Raw genomic sequence first — 19,668 nt, 5'->3', positions numbered from 1 at the left:
TCTTCCGTCAGAAGCTGGGACGACCACCCCACTCCGCTGCTCACTGGCTGGTGACCAAGGGTGACGTCCTCACCCCTGGAGCCCCAGGCTCCTTGCTGGTGGGTTGGGGCAGCGCCAGCAGAGGGTTGGTAGGAGGACTGACCCTGAGGTCCAGGGACAGAGAGTGGCTTGACCAAGGTCCCAGAACTCAGTAATGACATTCCCTTCCAACCTCTGGGATCTGGAAGTGGGGTCTAAAGGACATCTGGGAACTCTGCATAGCTGGCAAAATTTGGGTTGGGAGGAATGTGACACATTAGCCCCAGGGGAGAGAATTTCACAGAAATCCGCTGGGTGTAGGGAAGAAAGAGAGTGATCTCTGGACAGAGGGCTTTGTCCCCACATCTGGTGGGGGAGGGGCTGGGCACAGCTGGACTGTGGTCTCCAAATCCACCCAAAGCAGTTTATGGGCTCCCCTCTGGCTGCGGGCCCCTGAGGCAGAGGCCGTGGATCCTGGGACAACTCTGAGGACAATACTTCCTGCCTTGGCATCATTCCCTCCCGACCCACCCCACGTCCCAAAGTTCTGCCTTTGACCTAGTTTAATCCCCCTCCCTACTGTTGAAGTAACTTCCTCTGATTCTATCCAGGGACAGGCAATAAAGAAAAACGAACCAAAGGGAGGGGACCTGGATGTGGGGACACTGGCTAGCTCTAACATACCTCACACCCCTCACTAAAGTGCCCCCAAGGACAGGACTACCAATACTGTAACTTTACATGGTGGGGGAGGTCTTCTCATTTGGCCTTGTCCTAATCCATCGTTCGCCCCTTTATTGGCCAGGATAATGAAGAAGGAACTGACTAAGGAGATTTCGGGAGGGAGGGGAAGGGTTTCTGTTGGGTTGTGAGGGAGGAGGGAGGGAGCTGGGGGCGGGTCTACCTCACGTCCCCACCCTGTGCTGGGCAGGGCCACTACCTCATTGAAGGCAGCCAGCAGCCCGGAGGTCTGGCTGGAGAGGCCGAAGCGCTTCTCCACCGTTGAAATGGAGCTCTTGAGGTAGCCGGAGATCATGAGCTGTGCCAGCTGCAGCAGGCTGTGGCACAGGACGAAGAACTGCCGCAGGCAGGGGCCACAGTGATGGCAGAGGGACAGGGAGAGAATCAGAGGTGGCGAGACAGAGGTGTAGTTGGGGAAAGGGGGAGCATAGGGCCGTGAGTGGAGCAAAGAATAGAGATGAAGAAACAGGGGAGACAGACACAAGGAAGAGAGAGAGTAAGGGCAAATCAAGAACAAGGCGGGGAGGGGGGGGAGAATGAGAAAGTTATTGGAGTGACCACAGCCTCTCGCACAAATGAGCAAAGCTTTCCTGGGTGTCTCCCAGGGCCCCCGGGTGGGGACCTATGAGACCCACATGGCTGAGAGTAGGGTCTTCATAGACCTAGAATAGTGGAGTCCCCTCAGCCCCTCAGGGCTCCTGGGGCTGGCCTGGACCACCTCCTTGTTCCAGCTCCCTTGCTTTTCTCCAGGGAGTGATCCCAGATCCTTCCCCACCCCTCCCTCACTCCCCACCCACTGTCCCCTGGGGCTCCCCTGGGAGACAACCCGTATGCACCAAATCCCCCAGCTGCCCACCCCACCCTGCCCAGCCCCACCACAAGCATTCCCTCCTGCTTCCAAAAAAAACAAAAACAAAAAGAAAGAAAAAGAAAAAAAGGCAGAATTCCTAAGCGAAGAAAAGCTAGCCTCAAAGAATTAAAAAATAGAGTTTTTATGCCAGAGCTTAATAACATTCACTCTGTCTGAGTCTCATTTCCTCATGTGCAATGAGGACAAAGTCCTGACCCTGCAGGGTTACTGTGAAAACTAAGTAAGACGATGGGGGAGCGGCACTTGGCACAGGGCCAGGCGCCCTATGGGTGCCAGTGGATGCTTGGGCGTTGAGGGCTGCCCCTCCTGGAGCCAGAACCTCCCCTGACACAGGTTCGGGATCCCCGGGGCCCTTCTTTTCCTTTTAAAGAAATGAGAGGTATGGAGACTCATCTCCCTCTGCCGCAAAGCAGCCCCTTTTTCATTTCTGAAAGGAGTGCACATGAACTGCGCATTTTCCTCATGCCCAAAATCAAGCTAAATGCTTTCACAGATCATCCCTTTGATCCTCAGAGTCACCCATTCTACAGATGAGGAAACCGAGGCTCAGGAAGGCAGCAACTTGCTTGGCGTTACACAGCCAGTCAGTGGCAGCGCTTGCTTTGCCCAGCTGGGATGGCCCTGCTGCTGCCGGGCCCCGAGAGGTACCTTGATGCTGTGGAACACACTTGGCCGCGAGTCCTGAGATTCTGGGTTGGCTTTGTCTCCACATGTGTCTTCTGTGCCCATCGTGGCCTTGGTGTCCTTGTCTGTCACCTGGGGCTCCACACCTACTGGCCCTATGAGACACACAGCCAGGGGTTGAGAAAGAAGATAGAATCCCAGAGAACGGCCCTGACCCGTTGGACCAAGGTATTTCAGCGATTGGTGAGGCTCAGAGACTCAAAGCACCTTCAGACTTCCTGAGCCCCAGGTGCTGAAAGGGTCCGTCCTAAGAGGGTGTGTACTCCTTGTGCCCTCGTTGGCCAGATGCTTCCTGGACCACCTGTTTCACAGTTTCAATCCATTCCTAGCACAGACTTGCCTTCTAGGGAGAAGCTGCTGACCCATCACACAACTTTGAGCAGTGACCCCAGTGGCAGGGAACGCTGAGTCCCAGCCGCCTTAGGCCTAGCGCGGTGAGATATTGGTGCTCCTGGAGGCCGAGTCTGGGTCTGGGTCTGGCTGGGTTAGTCTCGGATCAGGTGTCTGGGGTCAGGCGCGGTGGTCAAGGCGTGGTCCATAGTCAGGGTATAAAACTTTTCCTGAGGGCAGTTTGGAACAGATGCCAACCCCACTACAAGGCTAATCACAGAGCTAACCAACCCAATCCCCAAACCATACATCAAACCATGTTGTTGATCGGTGCAGAGAGGGCCCTCCTCAGAGGTCATCCTAGGTAACCCACCTCCCCAAACTGTGGCCCCAAGTCGGGTGCTGACTCAGAAGGAGGCAGAGCTGTGGTTGAACTGGATGCTTGGGCCCGATACACATGTCAGTTTCCCCCTTGGGAGCCACAGCAGGCATGTCAGCACCACACTCACTGCAGCAAGACGGAAGCTGAGCCCCTTCAGAGGCGTCTCCTAGGGTCTCCAGACGTTTAATCTCGGTGAGGAGCCAGAAGTTCGGCCTCGGGAGACTTTACCCCACCGCTTGGATAGAAACCACCTACACCTTCTGGCAGCCCAGGCCTCCTTGGCCTTCCTCCCCTGCTGGCGCCCCGCTTCCTTCGGAAGCCTTCTCCATTGTTTCACATGCCTCTCGACCTGGTGGGAGTTTCCTCTCATTCAAGGAGCTGCTTCTGGAGCCTGAAAACTGACCTGAGGACACCTCTGACCAGGAAGGGGGCTGGGTACTCTCCTTGTCCAGACTTAGAAGGCAAACCCAGGGACGAGGACGCAGAGGCTTGGAACTGCTGCAAGCGGAGCTTTTGGGCTCCTTGCACGAGGTACTGGGAGCCTGAGCAATTTTTTTTAGTTGAGATATAATTCACACACCATAAAACCCATCCTTTCAAAGTACACGATTTGGTGGGGTTTAGTATAGCCAAAAAGTTAAATGCCATGACCACGAATTCCACGATGTTCTCATCACCCTAATAAGAAACCCCCATACCCATACCCATTAGCAGTCGCTCCCCACCCCTCCGGCTCCTAGTGTGAAGAGGCATCTCCTGTGGGTTTGATTTGCATTCTCCCAAGTGCTAATGATGTTGAGCAACTTTTCAGGTGCTTGTTGACCATTGTATATCTTCTTTGGAGAAACATCTGTTCAAATAGCTAGAGGTGCCTTACTGAGGAATTGAAAGTGTGTGTGGCTGGGGAGGAGTCCCTTTTGGGGCCATAAACACTCAGAGGAGATAGTGAAACTAAAGTGACACCTGACAGGGAGGAGATAAGGGGTAGGCTTAGTGAAGGGGAGGGAGGAAATCCCTGCAAAGCTCACAGAAGGGCTTCCAAATGTTCTCACTCAGGGGATATTGACAGAGCCACTTCTAAGCCCCAGATCCCCTCACCCGCAGAGGCGGATGAGCTCCAGGTCAGTGACTTCTGCCCTCCAGGTCAGTGACTTCTGCCCTCCAGGTCAGTGACTTCTGCCCTCCTAGCCTCAGCTCCAGCCCCATTTTCTGGCTGGCCTGGCCCTCTGTTGGCGGGCACGGCTGCCCTCCGTGTGGCTAGGTTTGGTTGGGCTGGAGCACGCGCTCTAGCACTGGTGCTGCACCATACCCCTGCTCGTGGAGGAGCTCCGCTGCTCCATGCCTCTGGTGCTTTCATTGTCTCTATGCTTCAGGCGAAGACGCTGAAGCTCAGAGGTAACTAGCTCTGCTGGTTGACATTGGTGCAGGGACTCAAGCTCAGGTCTTTACATCAGCATCACTCGATGGTCCTCACGCAGGTTTGAGGAGGGGAAGAAGCGCGCGTGCTCCAGCCCAACCAAACCTAGCCACACGGAGGGCAGCCGTGCCCGCCAACCGAGGGCCAGGCCAGCCAGAAAATGGGGCTGGAGCTGAGGCTAGGAGGGCAGAAGTCACTGACCTGGAGCCCCAACTCTGAAAGAGACCCAAGGGATGGATGAGGGAGAGGAACAGAAGGTCAGTGAACCAGCTCAGGACCTTCCACTTCCCTACAGCCCACTCCACAGCCCGAGCCTCTGAGCAGAAGAGGGAAGCACTGGCTCCAACCCCCTGGGTTCCGAGAGCAACCATCAGTCAGTGCACTGAGTGGTCAGCTGGTCACTGAGTGGGGCTGATCAGGCAGGTTTCCAGTCCCCTCTGAGCCCTTCCTGGGGGCTGAGGCCTCTACTGAGGGATCGGCAGCAAACAGTCCAAATCCCTGATAGAGAACAGGAGTCCCCTCAGGTTTTTGTGTCCAGGGCTGTGTGTCCTCCTGTGGCATCCTTGAGGCCCTTCCCGTGCTGTGGAGATGGTCAGGGGCCAGTGCTGAACAGGAGGGGAGCAGCCATGGCCGTGAATCTGGCCTGGGCAGGGGTGGCCTGTAGGGATGAAGGGAGAGGCAGGGAACCAGACCCCAGGAAAAAAATCCCAGCCCCTTTCTCTCTCAGGAAGGCAAACAAGTTTTGGGTCCCCAGGCAGGCCAGGTGGTGCCAGGAGCTAGAACCCACAGCCCCAGAGCTGGTGGGCAGGGGGTCCATGAGCCTGTCAGCGGGTGCATGCTGGTCGTTCATACAGGGCCCTCTCACGCCCATCAGCTAGCAAGTCATAGTCTGGCTGGTCTTTCAGGAGACTTGTCTCTTTGCTCTGTCATTTGACCACCTGCCTGCAACTGCTTGGCAAGCTGGTCAGACAGTCACCCTGAGACCTGGTTTACCAGTTCGGTCAGACTGCGGAGGTGGGTCCACAAGGCAGAGAGTGTGACTCTAGCTACCCCCACCATGGGCAGGGATCAGCTTTCTTCACACCAGCTGAGTCCGGGGTGATGAGGGCCAAGGTTTCGGAGAGCAGTCAGAGAGGGAGAGGTGCCTTTCCCACCTGCTCTTTGCTAGAAAGTCTTGGGGACCTGTTTCTTCCATCCCTCCCAGCTGCCAACAGCAAATCCCATGCAGATGGCAGCTTCCCAAGTCCTCTGACCTGGGTCTGAACGCCAGCCCCACCACCACCGGGCGCACTGTGTGAGCCTGGACAAGGCCCTTCATTTTTCTGAGCCCGTTTCCTCATCTGTAAGGTGAGGATGCAGCATCCACCCCAAGGAGATAAGGCATGCAGGGGGCCTGGCGCAGGCCTGGCGCAACGCAGGCCCCGCTGAGGACCACTGCCCTCTCCACTCTCGATAAACTTCAAGCACCTCCGAGACCACAAGGCCCAACCGATCCCATTCCCCTCCGCACACACCCAAATTAACACCATCTCTGGATTCTCTCTCTCCCTCTCATCCAAGTCCCAGTCAACCATAGCATCCGAGGAACTGGACGTCTTCCCTCCACGCACATTCGCCATCTTTGGAGGCAACTGTCTAGGTTTGAATCCCTGAGCTGCAACACTGCCGCAGGGCCTTGGACCAGTGGCCCTTTGGCCTTTCATCCGCAATGCAGGAACGATTATCCCCACTTTCCAGCGCAGAGAGCATCCACTGGGAACCAGGCCCTTCCACTCCACACTCAGAAGGGACACTCAAAGCCAAAAACCACTCCTTACGGTCCACATTTACTTGCCTTTGATTTCCCATTGTTTTCATTAGTATGTTTCCTTCTTACTCACCCCGATTGGCCAGACCAAGCAAATGGCTTGACTGTTTATTACAGGAACTTCCCAAAAGACTGATCCACTTTTCCAGGGAAACTATGAACAAAACGTATACCTGCAAATTCTCGGAATCTCTCCTCCCACAAATCCTTACCTTGTTGTTTCCACCCACAGATCCTGTGCTGTTGGATCACTATTCTCACCCAGTCCTAGTCAGGTTCCCCTCACCCCCTCCCTCTCCACCTTAATGCAAACTTCCCACTCTCAGCAGTTACTGACCTTTCCTCCCACTCTGAGACTCAGCCAAAGCTTTGGGAAGCAGCTTTGTCCCTCATTGTGGTGATAAACAGACTGGCTTATCAATGGGCTGTGTTAGTAATGTGCATAGCAGGTTAATGTTCAGTAAACTGTTTTCTTTAGTCAGGCCACAAGTCTTTTGATCAGCTCTCTGTCCTGCCACAAACATCCCCCCTGCCTCCTGTGTGACAGCAAGGGGCACTGTCATTTCTAGAACCTGAGAACTGGAAAAAGTTCCACCTGAGTGCTGAGAAGGTGGGGGGCTGGAGACCCAGCTCTCTGGCTCCCCTCACCCTTTAGAGGAAGTAGCCTGGATGGAGGGGCTTGTCCTAAGGGCGACCATAGTCGAGCAACTCTGTGTGTGGGGCTGGGCTGGGCACATCCACCCACCCTCCTCGCAATTCAGCTACAGATGGCTGCTCTGACCTCATAATACAGATGAGGATATGGAGGCACAGAGAGGGGAGGGGACTTCAGGGTCCCAGGACTGGTAAATGGAAAAGCCTGGCCTGGATCCCAGATCTGCCTGATTCCTGGTCCCCAGCAACAACTATAAAATGGTGGCTGTATTGATGGCCTTAGAACAAATGCAAAAATAATCCCCATGTAGCCATTTCTTATTCCGGCCTGGCTTCCCTCCTGGGAATTGTCAAAGGTGGTTGCATGGGCACAGTCTGTCATTCTAATGATGGGGGACTCAAGAGTTGGAAATTTTCAGTTTAAGGTAATAATTAATAAGCCTAGTATTTAATGCACGTAAAAAGCTATTGTTCTAGGACCTGAAGGTATGGCCCACCCTGACTCCAGGAGACCATAAGCGATTGACCTCCGTGCTCCAGAAGAGACCATAAGCAGCCAAGGTGGTGTCTGAGCCACTGTGTTCCAGGGAGAGACAGTCCACCGCCCAGGTCGCAGATAAAGAAAATCGCCCAGGACACAAGACACAAGACACAGATATTCAGTTAGTCAGTCAGGGCACTGGTCAGTTAAATGCCCCCTTCTGATGGCCTCAGAGAGCACGGTCAGGGCAAGGCTGGAGAGAGAAGAGTGGTGAGAAGGACGTGTGGCCCCTGAGTACGGTGGACCTGAGTATGGTGGGAGTTCAGGGCTCATAACTGAGGCCCAGATTTGAACTTTCAGGAGGGACATGCTGAGAAACGTGGAGAGTTCTCACATTCTGAGGATGAAGGAGGAGGTCTTGGGTCAAGCAGGGACTAAGCAATGACACTTTCTAGAATGTTCCAGCCTGCCCCTCTGCAGAGAGAGCAAGACCCAGGGTCACTTAGACCCAGTATGGCCTTGGGCCAACAATGAGACCTCTCTGAGCCTCTGAAATAGAATAGCCTTGCCTCTCAGGCCTGTGTGGAGGTCACACAGGATAACGCCTTCTGTCAACTCCAAGATGGCTCATAAATGCCAGTTTTGTCAGCCTTTGCCTCAAACTCACCAGAGAGTCTATTTCCAGGTTTAGCCACCCGGCCTCACGATAGCTTATTTTCCTTCCTGTGGGGGGCTCAGCCCCAGCGTTACTCTCTCACCTCCTTCTGATCCCTGAAGTAACACCAACTGCTCTGGGTGCTTCTCTCTGCGCCTTTGCTGTCCCTTCTCCTCCCTCCCCACCCATCCCCACCAGCTACATTCCAAGACCTATTTTTTCTTTCCCTAATAATTTTCCTGTGCAAGAAAAGGACAGGTCTCTCCTCTCCACTCTCCACTGCACACGCTTGCCAGAGCCATCGAAGGAACAATAAGGCCGAGATTTCAGCTGGGAGGTCCTGGCCCACGCGCAGCTGCGTGAGCTGTGCCCATGAGTAAACAGTGCCCCCTGGAGTTGCGCAACGCTTAGCAGGCCTGTCTGGGGGTACGTCTGACTCCTGGACATTGTTTGAGGGCTTGCACAATGCTTGACATGTTGAGTGTTTTTAAGTTAATTGCCAGAATTTTAAAATTGGGAAATGTCACATAAAACTCCAGATTTTTTTTTTCCTTGGAATATTAGCAAATCTGGCAACAATGGGTCCTCATTCCCATATGGCAACCCTCAGCGGGTCCAAGCTATCGGGCCTGCACCTGGCAATTTGCCCTATTGGAACCTCTTTGTGGGAGCCTGCCTGGCCGGCTTCATGGGCCCTCTTCACCTGCCTGGAGGACTCCCTGTCTGTGACCCCACAACAACACTGGGCCTGGAGTGTATCGGACAGGAAGCCAGGGCTGCGTTAACCTTTTACGGAGTAAGGACGTAGAGCCAGGTAGGACCATGACTTGCCCAGGGTCACCATGGCAGGGACAAAGCTGGTCTCTGCTGGTTTAAGAGTGAGAGTGAAAATTCTTTCCACACACACCGAAAGTTTCCCAAAGTAGGTTGCTGGGGACCTGGAGGCAAGCAGCCCCAGTCCCTGGCCTTGGGGAGATCCCAGTGTGCATGTGGTGGGGGGGGGTGGGCAGACATTTAACAGAATCACAATGACGTGTGCTCACTGATGTGATACAAGGAGTTTCAAGACTATGGAAACAGCGTAGAGGCCCCAGCCTAGATTGGAAGGTACTGGAAGCTCTTCTGGAGGAAGGAACATCAGAGAGAAGGAGAGAAGTAAGGAAGTGCAAAGTCACCTTAGAAAACAAGTAGTCTGGCAAGACTTGGGCCAAGGTAGGGGGTGAGGCTGGAGCGGCTGGAGGGACCCGGAACAAGGGCTGGGCTTTATTCTGAACCCAGAGATAAGGTCCGGCTGGGCCTCCTAGGAAGACCTTGGTACGGGCCCTTGGGTGGAGAGTGGAGAAGTTAGGATGCAAACAGAAACCGAGAGGACAGGGGTGGGGTCTAGGGGAGAGAGTGGTAATAGGACGGGGCCAGGGAGTGACAGAGGGAGAGCGATGAGTGGACGCACCCCAGTGGGGAGGTGGAATGGACAAGGCTTGGTGGGAAGCAGCAGTGGGGCGCACAAGAGGCTTCAGATCCTGGAGGCGGGAGAGGCGCAGCTTCCCACCGGGCAGAGCCAGCACTGAGGGCCAGGGCTGCAAGGTGGCGGTAAGCGCAGCCTCAGATGTGGCGAGTTCAGGGTGGTGCACGGGAGACCCGCTAAGGATGTGGGCTCCAGGAGAGCCCACAAAAGAATGAATATAGCCTCGAGCCAGGCCTCTGGAAGCCTGGGAGGAGTGTGTGGAGGAAAGGGAACAGAAGTCACACGTGGGCAAAGTTGCCCAGTGAAGCAGAGGAGCCCCTATCTTGTGCCCCAGTTGAGGAGAGCAGAGCAAAATGAGGAGTCATCCTGAAACCTTGTTTAGGTGCCAAAGGGCAGAGGGAGGGGTACAGTGTCACAAAGGAGCCAAGATGCTTCTGTGAAAGCTACCAGCCTCCAGCACCGACACACCGTGGCCCACGCCTGCAGGGAATGTTCCCAGAAGCAGATATTGGTCATCCCATCCCTCATCGTGATGGCACATTCCTCCCTCTGGAGGTGCTGGGCTGGAAGGCGGCGGCCTCATCATGGCCAGCGCCTGCTGGAGCCCTTCCTCTCGCCCGGGTGCTTGGGACCCCTCTGCCTGCTGCCCCTGCAGCCCAGGCCAGCTAACTCTCCATTCATAAAACCTACCTTCTGGGCCCGTTTTCTCAGCCCTTTTTCAGGGCTGCAGAGCTGGTCGCTCCCTAGCATTTCTTATGCCCCCTCTTATCTGATTAGGCAGTGACCAATCGAAGTGGGCAGAGGCCCCTAAAGACCATGTCAGGTCCCTGCCAAAACCCTCTGGGTCAGAGACTTTGGATTCAAATATTTGTTTTGTCCCCTTGTAGCTGTGTGATCTTGAGCCGCTTATCTAGCGTCTCTCTCTAAGCCTTGGTTTCCTTTTCTGGCGGTGAGAGAAATGTCTCACATGAAAATGCCCTGCCGGTTACCCTCCAGTCCTCAACAGCAGTCAGCCCGCCCCCCTCACCATCTGCAAAGCCTGAGCGCAGGAGCCTCAGCCGCAAGGTCAAGGCCACTGGGAGCCACTCGGCCTCATCTTCCCACCCTTAGTAAATATTACTCTCCAGCCCCCAGTAAATGGTCATTCACCAAGTTCATTCTGTTTTTTTCCTCCTCTCAGCATTTGCACGTGCTCTGCTCAGCCTGAGTGTCCTTCCGCCTGACAAACCACTTCTCATCTTTCAAGGCCTGACCCAGCTTAAAAACATGATTGTTGAATTGAGGCAAACTGAATGAGGGGGGAAACAGTCGGGTGGGCGCGGGGGCTGCAGGAGAGCCTAGGCTGGGGTGGGCGCTCTGTGGGGGCCCCGTGTGGCAGGGCTGGGCTCCTGAAGGGGGAAGCGTTAAAGGCAGGGAGGGGAGTCTCTAGGGATAGATCTTGGCTGTCATCTTTGGGAAATTCCTCCTCCCAGCAAGACCCTTGTGGGGGGTCAGCTGTGAGGACAATGGTGTGCTTGAGGTCCAGCTGTTGCAGGCCTCCCAGTTGCTGCTTCTTGAGGGAGATCCGTGCAGGGTCGGAGAAGGGGCTAAGCACTTTCTGGTGGTTTCCAAGCCAGGTCAGAGACCCTGTGCTGGGACTTTCTGTTCCCAGTTTTGGCTCCAGCTACCCATCTAGACCTAAGATGACCCTAAAAAGTGGTGTGGGCTAAGGGCGGGAGGGTGAGCCCTGAGCCCCCAGGGAAGCCAGACCAGTTTCCTTAGGCCTAAAACGCACTTGGAGAGGGAGGCTCAGAGATGCGTGTCATTGGCCCAGGCCGCACGGCCTCCTCCCACTGCTGCCTCCTCCCGCCCCATCTCTGCGCTTACATTTACCCCCGAAGGGCCCCGTTGTAGCCCACCTCACCCCACATCAGGAGTCTCCAGTCCTCAATGGGAATAGGCTTTTAAAAAAAGGTCGGAGAGAGGGAAAGGGCTGTCTTCGAGGAGGGGAGGCACAAAGAGGAAGGAACTTAGCACTCCCCCAACATCACTTCTGCCAGCCTGTGCTGAGAGCTGGGCCTTAGGAATAGATCGAATCAGGCCCCACTCCAGGCGGCTCCCAGTCTGGTGAGGTGGATGATGTTCTCCACAATTTCAAGCATAGTGCTGATGGGGGAAAATTTTACTTTTAAGTAATAGTTAATTAGCTTAGTTATGAATGCCTGTAAAATGCTCTTATTTCAGGGACTGACGATATGGCCCACCCTGACTCCAGGAGACCGCAAGCAATTTGACCTCAGCGTCCCAGAAGGGACAGCAACTCATTCAGATCACATCTGGATTCCCCACCCCCCCTTATAAAAAAGGCTGGCTTGAAAGGAAATGTAAGATGATCTTTTAGGGTATATAACCCACCATATTCTCAGGTTGCCGGCCAACTGAATAAAGTGCCCATGAAGATTCAGTCCCTATCTCTGCTTCTTGGTTCTGGTGGTGACAAGAGGCAAGAACAATGACTTTTCCCCTTTCAGGGCTTAGGGTTCTAGACTGCAGAGAGCCAGCCCCACTAATGCTGATGGGGATGCCCGGCCCTGCCCCTGGGTGGGGGCCTCCGCTCTGGTGCTGCCTCCAGAGACAGAAGACTGAGCTTCTCTGCATAAGAAGGAACCCAGTGACCACCTTGGCCAATGCTGTACTGATGCAGAAAGTGAGTCCCAGAAAGGGACAGAAGCAGACTGGGTACTGGATGTCTGTCGCCCGATGTGGGGCCTAAGCGAGCGCTCCTTTTGGTTTACAGCTGCCTGAGGTCTGGCCCAACAGGCAAGGCCCAGCCTGGGAGGAAATAACTCCCACCGCGTGCACTGCCTGCTCTCAGTCCCTCGCACCCCGAGCACAGCTCGCTTTGTCTGGAGCCAGAGGAGGAGCGCCCCAGGTGTGTGGGGCTCACCAGTGTGGGGTCTGTGGAAGGGCATAGGAAGCCACAAGGGCTCTGACACCGAGAGGAAAGGGCTCTGGCATTAGGCACAGCTGGGCTCTGGCCCCAGTCTGCAGGGCGACCTTAGGCAAGTCACTTGCCCTCTCTGAGCATCTGTTTCCTCACCTATTAAAAAGGGCGAGCGCATGTTACTGCGTTCTCATAAAGCCAGTGATGCAGAGCCGAAATCTGAACCTAGGGCTGTAGGGTTTTTTTTTTCCCTTGCCCCACCTATCTGCCCTGGGTTGGCTCACGTGGGAACGCAGAAGGGCAGGTGGAAGCAATTAAAACAACACCAGGAACAAAGAAGGAAGAACCACAAAGAAAGGGTCAAAGAGCAAATGGGAGAAAGGTTGCTGCCAGCTGGGAGAATCAGTCTGGAAGGTTTCCTGGAAGAGTCGGTGTTTAGAGGAATTGGAAAATAGGGCAAATTTCACCAGCATGGGATGTGGCTGAGACAGGGTGGGGAACTTCCAGGTGACATTGAAGCTGAACAAAGGTCTAGAGGTGGGACAGCAGCTTCTTTTAATTGCAAATGGGACTGGCCTTAGAAGATAATTTCCTCCAGCCCCTCTCCCATGCGGTGAGCTGCCGGTGAGGCTCAGCTGAGAGAGCCAGATCTGACCCTGGCCCCTCTCTCCCTTCTGTCTGTCCCTGGCTGGGAGGGCCAGCAACTCTCCCTCGGGCAAGCTGGGCTGAGTCTCCTCTCCAGGCTCTAGGCTCTGTATCTGCCCGCCTGCATCCCCACATACTTCAGAGGCCTGGAAGAGAGAGAGCCTGGAAGAAGCCTGGCCATGGGTCGGGCTGGGGCTCAGGAAGATAGGCCAGGCGTGGCTTCTGGTGGTCAGACACAAGGGTTGGCCTCCTGCTGTATGTATATAAGTGGTGATGGTGGTGGTGTGTGTAGGGAGGGGCGGAAGAAGGGTGGGCAGCTAGAGAATATTCTAGAACTGAGCCTTGCAGGGGTCAGAATAACAGTCAGGGGTGGGGCAGGGCTAGGGGCAGGCACAGCACAGCCTTTCGTTTCTTCCCATACCCATAGGATCACCAACTCCCTTCCCACCCCTATTCATAGCTTGCCAAGGCTGATTGGGAAATTGGTTTGTCAGTGGCCCACCTTCAAAATAACCTACCCAAATTTGACCTCATTGTCATCTCTCCTGTGAGGCCCACAAAGGAAGTATCCATCCCCACCCTTCCTGCTAGGCTCACAAAGCCCTTAAATGCCATGCTCTGGGGAGCAAGTCTAGCCTTGCCTGAATGTATGTGAGGCTAACACAGGAGAGGACACAGCTGGAGGAGGCCAGCAGTGTTTGCTGCAGGGTGTGCAGCCGTGGGGGGCCACCCTGTCCAAAGACCCTTTGTTTCTTCCACCTCCCTCTGCCTGCCTAAGAAATGTTCAGTTGGGCGCTCTGTTCCGAACCACCACCCTCTCCACGTGGTGCTCCGGCTGCTCTCCAGGCCTGGCTTCTCAAGGCTTCAACACATTTACCCTCTGGCCTCCTCCCCAACCCATGACCAATGCACACATGTCTCTGCTGATGATCTTTCTGATGCTCTGTCTGCAGATTTGTATGTCTGTTCTGTATCTGAGACAGGATAGGAAGAAGCTAGGAACATTCCTGGGCAAGTGGAATGGGGAAATGGACACAAGAAAATTAAACGAGGCCCAACAGTTTAAGTAACTTACAGGCAGCTGGTGAATAGCAAGACCTTATCTCCCCTAACCAAGGACACTTGAGAGCAAATGGTTTATAGCTCCCCTCCCTAATGGGAGAATACAGAGCTTTGCTGGCCATAAACCACAGGTGCCTGGGAAGAGAAAAGTGCTAAGGCAAATGGAGAGATACCACCAGAGCAAAGGGAAGAGTTTGGGAAGAGGCTGCATGACTCCCCTTTCAGCGGCCCCTCCCCTCACTCGCAAGAGAAACAGCCTGTCTGCGCTCCCCCTAGGAACCGCCCCCTCCCGCATTCTCAGGTTCCCCCTATAGAAACTTGCTTCTGAAAGCTCAAGGGAAGGTGGATGTTAGGGCTGTTACTCTCCACCTTCTCAGATTGCTGGCCTCTGATATTAATAAAAGCACAGTTATAATCCAATCCCTGCCTCTGCTTTTTGGCTGAGCAGTGACAGGCAGCACCAGCCCTGGACTCTGTTGCCCTTCAATTCACTTTCTGGTGAGTCTGCGGGGCTCACACAGCCCTAGATACCACGCTCTGGGCAACAAGTCTGGCCTTGCCGAGTGGGTGTGAGGCTAACACAGCAGAGGACAGACAGCAGGAGGAGGCCAGAGGTGCTTGCTGCAGGGTGCCCAGCCTGGGGGCCACCTGGCCAAGCCTGCCGGGGCAGCTTCAGTCCCCTCTGGTCAGGGGGGTCCCAGGGGCTGCCTGGACATGGAAGCCCAGATTCCCAGCCAAGATGTTCAGTAGCTGCCTGGCGACTTTGCCAAGGGGGATCTTTGGTCCCAGGACCCCAGTGCTTCCCATCACCTCACCTTTCAGTAAGAGATTGGATTTGCACTCAGAAAGCCCACCTGGGTTCTGGTCTTGGCCATCTGATGGTCTACGGACCAAATCTTGATAAATCCACTGTCGCATTGGGCTTTCTGTAACAAATATCTAGTATCTGGTTTCTCTGGGGAGTCTGTGGACTCCAAGCTGGGTAAGTCCCTGGTGTGCACGGCAGGATCCCCGCCCTGTCACTTGGGCTCTTTGAACTGTCTGGGATTCAGTGAGAACCAATAGGCACCGCTAAGCAGTGGGGTAGGCATGGCTTAGTGACAAGAAAAATCCCAGTTCCCCAGTGAGGGATTTGGTTGGACCCTTCTGACTTTGGTATATGGATTTTTGGGTATTATTTGCTTTTCTTGGCACGTACTGCTTTTTACTTGTCTGTCGGTTTTGTTTCTCTGTTCCTCCATGGGAAGAGGTCAGTTTCTGTTTGAGAGCTCTCCTTCACTTCTCTCCTCTGTCTGAAGTGAAAGGTAGTATGACATAAGATTCCAAGTCTAGTCCCAGCCCCTCCTTTTAGATAAGTATTCATTTACTCAAACTTTCTCTTCTGCTTTAGAATTTATTTTTTGTTTCTGTTTTGAAAAGGAGTGGCTTGGTCTCGATCCCAGCAGAGTCCATCAGGTCGCATTATAGCTGACCGGTCAGCCCTCAGTGGGTCCCAGGGATGCTTAGGGGATTTGTTTTTTCTCCTTATTAAGAAGCAGTTTTGAACTAAGTAGGCCTATTTAATATGCTTAAAGTACATGGGAAGCTTTGTCAAATAAAGCAATAATAAGTATGTTCTATTTGTATGCACATATTTTTATTGTTAAAGTAGGTATAATAGAGATATAAAAATCTCCAAGATTCTACACAGTTCTGATATATTTCATTTGCAATTTTAGTTGTTACCTTAAAATGTTGTTGCAGGGAAAGCAAATTTGTTTGTTAATTGCATTATAATCAAATCTGTAACCATGCCATTTTAAGGGGTATTTTGGTCACTTGGAGATAGCCATTGTTTTACTCTAATGTATTTGCAAAAATATATTACTTCTTTGAAAAGGTTCATAGAAAGGACTCTGACATTTTAAATTACATATTTCTGATAATAAATTTTCAGATCATATCTTTGAACTGAATGAAGATTACTAGAGCTCTATGAAATAACTGGACTTATAGAAATACTTACAAATAATCAGGATAAACAAAAATTAATTATGGAACATACCAAACTGAAGATAATTGTGGCTTTTAGAACTGTTTATTAAAAAAAATTGCTAATTTTTAATCTTTTGTTTCTCAGACATAAGAATACATTTTTTCCTTAAAGCAATTTGGTTAATTATACTTTCATAGGCAATATTGAGACATTTACATTTTTCTCCCAACCTGATCCCTATGGAATTTGGAAACTCTTAATGAGAGTTTCCACTCTCATTATTGAATTATTATGGAATCATGGAATTATTATTTCCATGGTGATCTGTTTGCATAAATCCAGTAGGATTCTGATTTCTTCATAAAAGGACAGGTAAAGCCAGTTTCCAACTGTGGTTTTATTTGCCAAGTCTTTGTCTGGAATGTCATAATTAAAAGAAGCATGCCTGGACTCTGGGTGTCAGCAAGAAACTTTGAAGACTAAAGATTGACCTCGAAGCCAATAAAAGCCCCTTGGAGAAATGGCCTGGTGCCTTGCTTATTCAGAAGGTTCATGGCAGTCTCTCCAGGTAAGGAATGAAGGTTACTTTCCTGAAAGATGTCAAGGAAAGAATTTCAAAAACATTTTGGGGACCTTGAGAACTTGAGGAACTCACCCTGATCTGTAGGCGGTGTGGATAAAGCCTGATGACAACTGTTAGCTTGGCTTCTTTGCCCTGAGGGGCAAATTAAAGTTCAGTCTGAAAATTCCTTGTAAGGTTCCAGCAAAGCAGATTTAAGAAAGCCTGTATGATCAATTGGTATTCTTGTTGCATTTATACAAACAATCAGGTCAAACCGAAATTAGACTTAATGCTGTCTCTTTAATGAAGGATAATTTATATAATTTATATAATTTTAATATAAGGATAATTTAGGGGGAAACATTGTATTCAATAAAATCTATAATACACAGTTATAAATATTAGATTCTAGTTAAAGTTTTATTCTGTACCTACAAACTGAATTGGATCTTGAATTTTTTTTAGTTTTCTTTCAAATTAATGTTTCATTTTTCTTTCATCCTTTGATTGGGAATTACTGAGAACCACTGATGAAGTGTCAACCATACAGAATTTACCTGAGAACCTGATGATATCACTCGAGACATTTAAACTACGGATAAAGAGGATCTATCGGATCGTCACTGCTTAATTTTATTCCAGCAAAATCCTTGCGTTTGAAAGACCTTCTCATTGCAGACTGAGAAACTAGTTTATGATGTGCTGTGTTCATTAACATTTGTATTCTTCCTGTTTTCATAGAGTGTATACAATAACCTTCTTTAGATGGTTGCTTGTTTACACAGTGCAGCCCTCACTTTAGAAGCCCATCTGCCTCACCACCTCCTGAAATGAGACTCAGTAGTTTGGCTGAATGGACTTGTCGTCAGGACTAGATGGTTGAATTGGATACAACAATTCTATATCAAGACGATGATGCTTTGGAGGATCTAGCCTGTCCCTACTTTGGAAGAATCAGCTCATAGTCTCTCTGTTCCAGTTTCAGGTTCCATTCCCTTGTCTCCTTTAGATCAGGCTGGAAGGAACTTTTGTACCCTATGCAGGCAGGGACGATGACCCTCATCAGCAGGAAGCAGATACTGATAATAGAATCTCATCCCTCACCCTGACTGGTGTTGCTCAGTGGGTTGGGTGTCGTCCTGCAAACCAAGAGATCTCCAGTTTGACTCCCAGTCAGGGTCCACACCTGGGTTTCGTATCAGGTGTCTGGTTAGGGGTGTGTAAGAGGCAACCGATCAATGTTTCTCTCACACATCGATGTTTCTCCCCTCTCTTTCCCTCTCTCTAAAAATAAATAAATAAGTAATCTAAAAAAAGAGAGAATCTCCTCCCTCAACACCCCTAAAATATTTTAGGGATAGAAGTTTCTGAGCAGGGAATAAGACGGGATAGGAAGAAGCTAGGAACATTCCTGGGCAAGTGGAATAGGGAAATGGACACAAGAAAATTAAATGAGGCCCAACAGTTTAAGTAACTTACAGGCAGCTGGTGAATAGCAAGACCTTATCTCCCTTAACCAAGGACACTTGAGAGCAAATGGTTTATAGCTCCCCTCCCTAATGGGAGAATACAGAGCTTTGCTGGCCATAAACCACAGGTGCCTGGGAAGAGAGAAGTGCTAAGGCAAATGGAGAGATACCACCAGAGCAAAGGGAAGAGTTTGGGAAGAGGCTGCATGACTCCCCTTTCAGCGGCCCCTCCCCTCACTCGCAAGAGAAACAGCCTGTCTGCGCTCCCCCCTAGGAACCGCCCCCTCCCGCATTCTCAGGTTCCCCCTATAGAAACTTGCTTCTGAAAGCTCAAGGGAAGGTGGATGTTAGGGCTGTTACTCTCCACCTTCTCAGATTGCTGGCCTCTGATATTAATAAAAGCACAGTTATAATCCAATCCCTGCCTCTGCTTTTTGGCTGAGAAGTGACAGGCAGCACCAGCCCCGGACTTGGTTGCCTCTGGTTTCATATCTGTCTCTTTCTGGTTCTCTCTCCTCACTGTCTAGGCTTCCCTTTATTTCCCCTGGTCTCTTCCGCAGCCCTCTCTCCAGGGGCTGGTCTCTGCCTGTTCCGGCAAACACCTGCTGATCTACCTCTTTTCCCTCTGTCTCTGTCCTCCTGTCTTGGCCTTGGTCTGACTGTGCATATCTCTGGACTTGCTCCATCTCTGACTACACTTCTCCCTCTCTCTGTTTTTCTCTGCTGTGTTTGTCTCTACCTTTGTCTGCTTCAGAGAGGGGAAACGGGGTTCAGCAAAGTGCTCAGTGGGGCTGCCTTTTCATTGCCTTGTTCATAGCTCCTGGTCTCACTCCGGGTCTTGGTCTCCTCAGGGAGGTTTGGATGAGTTCCCTGCCTCCAGCTGAGTAAACAGCATCCCTTCCTGCCCCTCTGGCAATTCACTCATTTATTTTGACACACTAGGTCTAGCCATGTTCCTCGTTCTGTGCAAGAAACCGCAAACCCTCACCTCACCGACCCCCCCAGCCCACACACCATACACTCCACATTGAGAATGTGGCCTCCAGACTCCCTCCCAGTGACCCTACTTACTTTGTCCAGACTTACCTATCCTGGGTCCCATGACTGCTGCAGTGCAGAGAGTTCCAACCCCTATTTTAATCCCAGGACCGGAGTTTAGGAGAAAGAGGGAATGAGCCCTTATCAGGGATTCCCAGAGACAGCAGACTCAAGCCACAGCGGGGATGCGCTCACCAGAGGACTCCAGGTACTGGGCTGAAGTTTCTTCACACTACACAGCAGCTTTTCTAGGTATGTGTTAGGAAGTCTCGTTCAAACTTGCCCCCACTCTCCAAGTGCCTGTCTACCTTGATCATTTGTTTCTTCTGTCTTTCTCTGCCCTAGTCCCCTATCTGTGCCCTGGTTTACTAACTCAAAATCTCTGTCTCTCTTTCTGTCTCTCTCTCTCAATTCCTCTAATCCCTGCCTGGAGCAACTCAGAGTCAGTTGTGTAGGAGGCTGGGTTTGTATAGATCCAGCCCTGCTGAT

General features: G+C 51.9%; 1 protein-coding gene across 5 annotated transcripts in view; it reads right to left on the bottom strand.

Annotated features, from left to right (window-relative positions):
- Positions 1–19,668, bottom strand: part of SLCO2B1 (solute carrier organic anion transporter family member 2B1) — a 56,887-nt gene extending 37,219 nt beyond the window's left edge. Inside the window, exons 1-3 of one of the 5 annotated variants that reach the window (XM_054576275.1) lie at positions 19,228–19,668; positions 2,279–2,409; positions 959–1,096 (exon numbers count right to left, since the gene is read on the bottom strand). In XM_054576275.1, coding sequence (XP_054432250.1) covers positions 959–1,096; positions 2,279–2,409; positions 19,228–19,243 — 285 coding nt within the window. In that variant the 5' untranslated portion in view covers positions 19,244–19,668. Of the gene's footprint in view, positions 1–958; positions 1,097–2,278; positions 2,410–6,323; positions 6,418–6,462; positions 6,533–6,587; positions 6,675–19,227 lie in introns of those variants that run through there. The other 4 variants (XM_054576277.1, XM_054576276.1, XM_054576278.1 and 1 more) reach the window with 4 other exon arrangements.

Source organism: Pteronotus mesoamericanus, unplaced genomic scaffold (genome assembly GCF_021234165.1).
Source record: "Pteronotus mesoamericanus isolate MK-2021 breed Mesoamerican mustached bat unplaced genomic scaffold, CSHL_Meso_final contig_33, whole genome shotgun sequence".
NCBI lineage: Eukaryota > Metazoa > Chordata > Mammalia > Chiroptera > Mormoopidae > Pteronotus > Pteronotus mesoamericanus.
This window is presented reverse-complemented; position numbering and strand designations above follow the sequence as displayed.